Consider the following 7,464-nt stretch of genomic DNA (forward strand, 5'->3'; position numbering starts at 1 on the left):
AAATAAAGTCCAAACGCCTGTGAGTGTCCTTCAGCTTCTTCAAGCACACAGTTGCCCTGTTGTAGTTAGTGATAATCTTCCACCATCCAGAGTACAGTGCTGCTTTTATGGGAGAGTCGCTCTTTCTCGGCCACTCCTTTGGAGCACCACTTTACTCTGTCAGAACAAATGTTGGGAAACATGGGGTTGGCCTTTCTTGACGCTGTCACACTGTTTGCTTTATTCTAAACAACTGTTCCATCATAAGGCTGCCACTGTAGAGTTTGTTATACAGGTTGTTATTCCAGGTGTCTCTGTTGAAAGTGAATGCTTTGAATGTTTAAGTGACATGTTTTGTTTGACATGTCATCCAGTACAGGTTTGAGGCACACATACGTGACTATTTATATTGTATGCAATTTCATATTTCTATTCCACTACAATTTTAAGGGAAATATTGTATTTTTTTACTACACTTCATTTATTCGACAGTTATAATTACTACTTACTTTGCAGATTAAAGATAAAGTTCTTTATTTGTCATACGCACAACATCTCCAGTGAAGCAGTCGTCAGGCTGCCTCCAACTATGCTTGTATGTATGAAAAGAAAATCACACAAGTAAAAATAACAATCTAAGACATAAATATAAAATAGAGCGCTGCAAGTTAAAATATAGGAATAAAAAAATATATATATAACAAAATAAAATAAACATAATAATTAAATAATATTAAAAGAACTGATAGACTGGTTGTACAGCAGTGATAAAACGGTAATGATACTCAATTATAAGTAATATAATAAGTGATTTTATATATATATATCTATATATATATATTTATATATATATAGATATATATATATAATTACTTATAATTGAGTATCATTATCAGAGTGTTGTTATTGAGTGAAAAACGACTTGGGGACATGGTCTTGTGCATTTTATGAAAGTATGAATGTATGAGAGGAGAACAGAAGTGAATAAAATGAAGAAAAGCTATTAGTTAGTACCCTTAAGACACACATAAACATAAAATAGAGCACTGCAAGTTAAAATATAGGAATAAAATATATATACAACAAAGTAAAATAAGCATAATAATTAAATAATATTAAATGAACTGATAGACTGGTTGTACAGCAGTGATAAAATGGTAATGATACTCAATTATAAGTCATATAATTAGTAATTATATATATATATAATTACTTATAATTGAGTATCATTATCATAGTTTTGTTATTGAGAGAAAAACAACTTGGGGACATCGGGCATTTTATGTAAGTATAAATACATGAGAAGAGAACAGAAGTGAATAAAATTAAGAAAAGCTATTAGTTAGTACCCTAAAGGCACTCCATGATACCAGTAACTGTTTATGATTACACAATAATTGAATAACTGAAAATTAATTTTAATCTTATTACTGAACATTTTTGTTTCTTATTTGTTTTACTTAGCCCATGTTTGTCTCTTGCAAGCAATTCATTGATTCATTAATTATTATTATTATTATTATAATTATTATTAATAATAATAATAATAATAATAATAATAATAATAATAGATAGATAGATAGATAGTAACTTTATTGATCCAGAGGGAAATTCAAGTTTCCAGCATCACAGTTCCATAGTGCAAAACATGTTAGTAAAAAGGCAGTAAAATGATGAGAATAATCATTATTATTATTGTTATTATTATTAATTGTTAATTATTATTATTATTATTATTATTATTATTATTATTATTATTATTATTATTATTATTATTATCATTATCATTATGTTCATTGGTTGACTGAGGAGATGAACTAGAGCAGCAGGTATGTACAGTGGTCAGGAGGAGGGTCTCGAGCTCTCCACTCGTGACGAGCAGGAGGGTCTCGAGCTCTCCACCTGTGACGAGCAGGAGGGTCTCGAGCTCTCCACCAGAGGTCCTCATCTTCAAAACAAACAAAATGGCGGCGAGCATGAGATGGGGTCTGCAGCAGATGTTTCGGGGAAGAAATATTGCTCCTTTTAGGTATGAACCTCTAAAACCAGGACCTACACGTGCTGTACTAATGTTATGATAAGCTGTATAGCTCGTGTAAAGCAGAAACAGAGCAACACGTGTGGTACAGATGGTACTTTTAGCTAGCTATGCTAACTTTAGCTAACACTAACTAGCAAACTGCGACACTAGACAACAACGTGTCTCTCATTCATACAACAATGCAGCTACACGGAGATATAGGCAACGCTGGTTTAGTTATGTCCACTTTTTATCGTTTCTTATGTGTCTTCCCAGATGCCCAGCATGGGAGTTAGCTGCTAACATTAGCTATAACTTAGTAAACTTTAATGGCAGTAAAATGATCAAACCTTTTGTTTACATCAAACCAGAGATCACAGCTGAGGAAAGGGACGTTGTTTTCGCTCGTCAATGCCACCTAACTATTTAATCCTCCCTCAAGGAATGAATGAGTTTGAGTCTTATCTTTTCCTGATCTTTGTCTTTATCTTTCTAGGTTTCCAGTGAGGACCAGAAGCTCATCATACCTCTCCCAGTGCTCGACCCAGATCTCCAGAAGAGTTCAGCCTCTGTTCAGGACTGGATCCACACACTTCTCAAGTGAGAAAACCATTCTTTGGACACCTTAATACAACTCACTCACTACAAGCTTTGTCAACATCAACTAGTCAACGCAAACAAGAAAAAAAACTTGCTGGAAAAAACAAACATTTCTCTACTAATTTGTGTCTTGCAGTTTGAGGGTTGATATTTATGAATTTAGCTGAAAGTCAGTGGCATTCATGCTGCCAACATTTTACTTTTCCATTTTCCACCATCAGTTGCACAAGACACTATTTCAAGCATCAGTGTTTCACTCACAGGAGGATGACTTATTCTCTCTGTTGTGTACATATGCGTCAGATTTTAGGAGAAATCCCCATTTTGTTAAAGTTAGTTTACCATATATTTACCTATTTATTTAGAGTGAGACTGTTTTAAGTACGTAGCGTCTGTTATGGAGGTATTTGTTTATTTGCAACCTGCCACACTGAGCCACCCAGTCTACGGCTATTTTCATCAATTATGCAATTTTGCAGTCATTAAAGAGATGGAAATACAGACACTGGCTCCCATTTCCATGCAGAGAAAGTGGTTCACATAAGTTCACTCGCATCTTGTTTCTAACACATGGCTTAATGTCGGCAAGAAAAACCCTATAACACTTTGTTTTAATATTATCTTTCAGTAAGACGCCTCTCCATCCAGACTCAAGACACTCCAAACCCCAGAAGCTTGAAGTTCCTTCCTGGTAAAGCTGTCCTAGGAAGTGGGACGCTTGACTTTCCCTCTCCGAACTCAGCTGGATCTTCATCTTTAGCCAGGTTGTGTGCCAAGTTTACTGTTTTACTTTTGTCATGTTGACACTGTACTGTTTCTGATTCTGTGAAATATAAATTTAAAAGGCAGAAATCACATTCACACTTTTGGACTGCAAAAGCAGGACCAGAAAGAAGTGTCTGAGTTTGCACGCTGATTCAAGTGTGTCATATTTAGAAATCATAGTGGAAAAGGAAAACGAAACTGAGGGAAAAGGTACACTTATTCTCGTAAGGTAACGCAGGTAGAGATTAATAAATAAAAAAGCTGCAAACTCATAACTACGATGCATTTATGTCTGCTTAAAGATTGTTTCGGCAAAGGAATTAAAATGTTTTGGTTTACTAAAATGTTGATCTCTATAAGTTGCATTAGAGGTATGAGTGTGTGGATTTTACATTCTCTCTTTTTAGAAATAATAGTTTGACCATTGATATTATCTTCATTGAGCTATTCGTGGTTGTGTCTTGATGGCGTTGTTGGTTGATGAGTACATACAGTAGATGTGGCGAAAGCACACTGTGCATATTACACTATGTGATACTCCTGGGTTTCTGTGAGTCACAAGTGCATTGTGTAGATATGTTTTGTTTGCTGATTAATTTTATCTTGTCTCGACAAGAACAACAACATCGTGCATAGCAGTGCAATCATCCGTGACGCTCTTGATAAAAGCCAGCACACGTGGATGATGTTGTCACTAAATTAAATAACATGAATGACTTCATGCTGTCACTGGTATGTTTTGGGTTTTTGTTTAACAATAACATGATAACATGTTTCTCTCAGGGACCTGTTTGAAATCGAAGGAGTGAAAAGTGTGTTCTTTGGCCCTGACTTCATCACAGTCACTAAAGTAAGTATTAAATGTACTCGCACAGCTTGTCTCTGTGATCCTAATCATGTGAAATCTTTGTGGTGAGTCAATCAAGTGAGATCTTTGTTTTCCTGTCAGGCAGATGAGGATGTGGAATGGACAGACATTAAGCGCCATGCTTTGGAGGCCATTGCTAAGTTCTTTGAGAGTGGTGACCTGATAACAACAGGGGAAGTGCACAAAGAAAGCAGTGAGTATGCAACGTACCCATATTAGGCATCTTGGAGTTCTGCAGCTGCTTAACTATATCCTGTGTAAATATCCACTCTGTACATTTTCTTTATTGTAGGTCTTTCTGAAGATGATGATGAAATTGTATCTATGATAAAGGAGCTTCTGGACACCAGAATCAGGTACAAAACTAATAACTTTGAGATCAATTTAGGTAATAATTAGCAAAACTGAGTGCTTCAGGTACTCATCTGTGCCCAATGCCAATAGACTGTACAACAGCAGTGGAAACCACATTGCCATCACTCTGAACAGCCAGATAATTGCTCTTGAATAGTTCATTTGTTTACTTCTGTTCTTATTCTAATTGTATATACTTATTTTTGTCTTTTTTCTGCTGCAACACCTGAATATCCCCTCTGGGGATCGATAAAGGCTTCTCTTATCTCATCTTATTTTATGTTAAATAATAGTCTTTGTTCATCTATTGCAATAGGATAGCTTGCTGTTTAATATGGTGCCTTTAAATGGGGTCGTGTTTACCGTGTTCACGAGAAGAGTTCATATGAACTTCCCCCTCTTGTGGTATTCACAACGACGTAAGTGGAAGGTTTCTAAAAGCTGCGAGTTCACGAGTTGTGACGCCAGAAATGGTGGAGCCCATGGAAGCTAATTTTTTGGCGCATAACAAGTTAATATTGTAATTTTAGTCGTATATTGTTTTTCTTCGTAATTTTATAATATGTCTGAGGAAAATGTTGATGTTCCCAACGGCCTCATCTTTTTCCTCTGTCATTATGCCTTTGAATTTACTGCATTATGTTACCCACTTGCTAAATTGTTAGCCTCTGTGGCTTCTAGACAATAACGTTAATATTGTCGTTGCTTAACCACTTGAACGCCATGCATATTGTGTACACGACTTCCCATGTTGTAAACACAAGCTCACAAGTTTTGTTTGAAGGCACCAATAGTTTATGTATTTTAAATGTTTCAATCCTGATCAAATATTTCCTTTCTGATATTTCTTTAGTCAGCACTCCTGACAATGATGCTCACAGTGTAGTCATGCTGAGATAACAGTCTCAATCTGTCTGTCCTTTGTGCTTCTTTGTTCTGAACACATTGATAATGGTCGCTTTCCCTCTCAAGACCTACAGTGCAGGAGGATGGAGGCGACGTCATCTATAAGGGGTTTGAGGACGGCACAGTCAAGCTGAAGCTGGTTGGTTCCTGCACAGGCTGTCCCAGTTCTACAGTTACCTTGAAGAACGGCATTCAGAACATGATGCAGTTTTATATCCCAGAAGTAAACAACGTGGAACAGGTGATTATCAAGATCAGTTTTCAATTTGTTTTTCTACATTAGCAGAGATTTGTGCAGGTTTTAATTTTTAGACTCACTGTTGTTTTCATTACGGGATAGGTTTCAGAAGTTGGTTTATGGATATTTAAATCATCATATGCAGGAAATAGTGCTGTGATCTCATTTAATGAGCAATGAAACCAGACAGTAAATGTTCAATTTGTCGGTGCAGTTTTCCAACTTTGACAAGATGAGTTGAATTAAGTGATTAAAATAAAGAAAAGATAATCTTATTTTGATATTATTTTTACCTTCTTGATACCAAACTGAGTTGAGTTTTTGTCATGATTGGAAGGATGGTAAAATATGTCTTTACAGTTTTTTATGTCGCATATAATATTTTGTCAATTGTCTTTTTTGCCCAGGTGGAAGATGAAGTGGATGAAATCAATGCAAAGGTTTTCTCTGAGCTGGAACGCAAATTACAAGAATAAGAATGTCCTGTACCTACACTCATGGATTGTTGGACACGTTGGAAGACAAATATATTCCACTGTGTAAAAACACAGCCACGCATAATTTCCACTAGTAGAATAATTATCATTCTACATCATAAGAATGAAAAGAGAAAATTATTACCTGCTATTTTGTGTGCATATTATATTCTATTAAGATTTCACGCTGCAATGTATGTGTACATACTGTATGCCCCTGTTACCAAGAAAAGGAGATACAGGAATATATACCTGTATACAGAAAATACTGTCATTCTTTTAACCAGTCAAGATGTTCTGCTGTGAAGACTGTAAATGTTGTGATGTATTTATTTCTTATAAATATTTTATATTTTGAAAGAATATTTTCATAGGTTGGAGATATTGTGGAAGTTATGGTTAGTTGAGCGGTTATGGTCATGCAGAATGAAGATTTGATTAGATATTTTCGTTGTTGCCGCCATATACCAACTGAAACCTCAGTGAACCAGTTTTGCTTGTTAATGCATCATCTATAAATGAAATAAAATGTTATTTAGGCTACAATTATTCATAAAGCAGAAGAAGGATTGCTGTGTTACTAACTACAGTCTAAGACTTGTATGCTATATTTGTGCTTTGTGCTCCATTCTTTGGATTTACTGTATCACCGTATCAAACAAAGTTCCCAGTTTGAAAGCAAATTTGTTGTTGATTCCTTATTTTTCATTAGTATAACTTTTATTGTTATTTTCTTCAAGTTATGACTCCTGCCATTATGTCCTATGTGGGTAGAGGAATAAACAAGGAATGACTACTCACAAACTTGTTACAGGAAGGAAAGCAAAAGATACTGAATTGTGACACAGTCTCTACACTTAATAAGATAAGATAAGATATTCCTTTATTAGTCCTGCAGTGTGGGAAATTTGCAGTGTACAGCAGCAAAGGGGAAAGTGCAAAAAACAAGATGCATCAGCTAACACAGTAAAAAAAGAAGAAGAGCTAAACAAAGTGTAACAAAATATGAACCATTTAAATAGAAGGAAGTATAAAAATAGGAGCAGTATATACAGTATTGACAATAAACAGACTATTAACAAAATTGCACAAGTGGAAATGATATTGCACAGTGAGAATGAAATGAAATTCAACCTGAAAATATCAGGTTGTCAGTTTTTGGTGTGTAAGTCTAAGTGGTCTACTGGGAGCAGTAAAGATTACATCCTAACTTTTGTACTCATTCTCTGGAGGTACAGACACAGGAACAGCAACAATT

The 7,464-nt window shown here is 35.3% G+C and overlaps 1 protein-coding gene across 1 annotated transcript; it reads left to right on the plus strand.

The window, feature by feature from the left end:
• Positions 1 to 1,850: 1,850 nt before the first annotated feature.
• LOC141773801 (NFU1 iron-sulfur cluster scaffold homolog, mitochondrial) lies at positions 1,851 to 6,889 on the plus strand. Its single transcript, XM_074645867.1, has 8 exons — positions 1,851 to 2,008; positions 2,496 to 2,599; positions 3,228 to 3,363; positions 4,148 to 4,214; positions 4,314 to 4,425; positions 4,525 to 4,588; positions 5,559 to 5,733; positions 6,138 to 6,889. Exons 1-8 carry the CDS (start codon positions 1,944 to 1,946, stop codon positions 6,204 to 6,206), a joined length of 792 nt encoding a protein of 263 aa, XP_074501968.1. The 5' UTR covers positions 1,851 to 1,943; the 3' UTR covers positions 6,207 to 6,889.
• Positions 6,890 to 7,464: the final 575 nt, after the last annotated feature.

The sequence above is a fragment of the Sebastes fasciatus genome, chromosome 9 (assembly GCF_043250625.1).
Source record: "Sebastes fasciatus isolate fSebFas1 chromosome 9, fSebFas1.pri, whole genome shotgun sequence".
NCBI classification, from domain to species: domain Eukaryota; kingdom Metazoa; phylum Chordata; class Actinopteri; order Perciformes; family Sebastidae; genus Sebastes; species Sebastes fasciatus.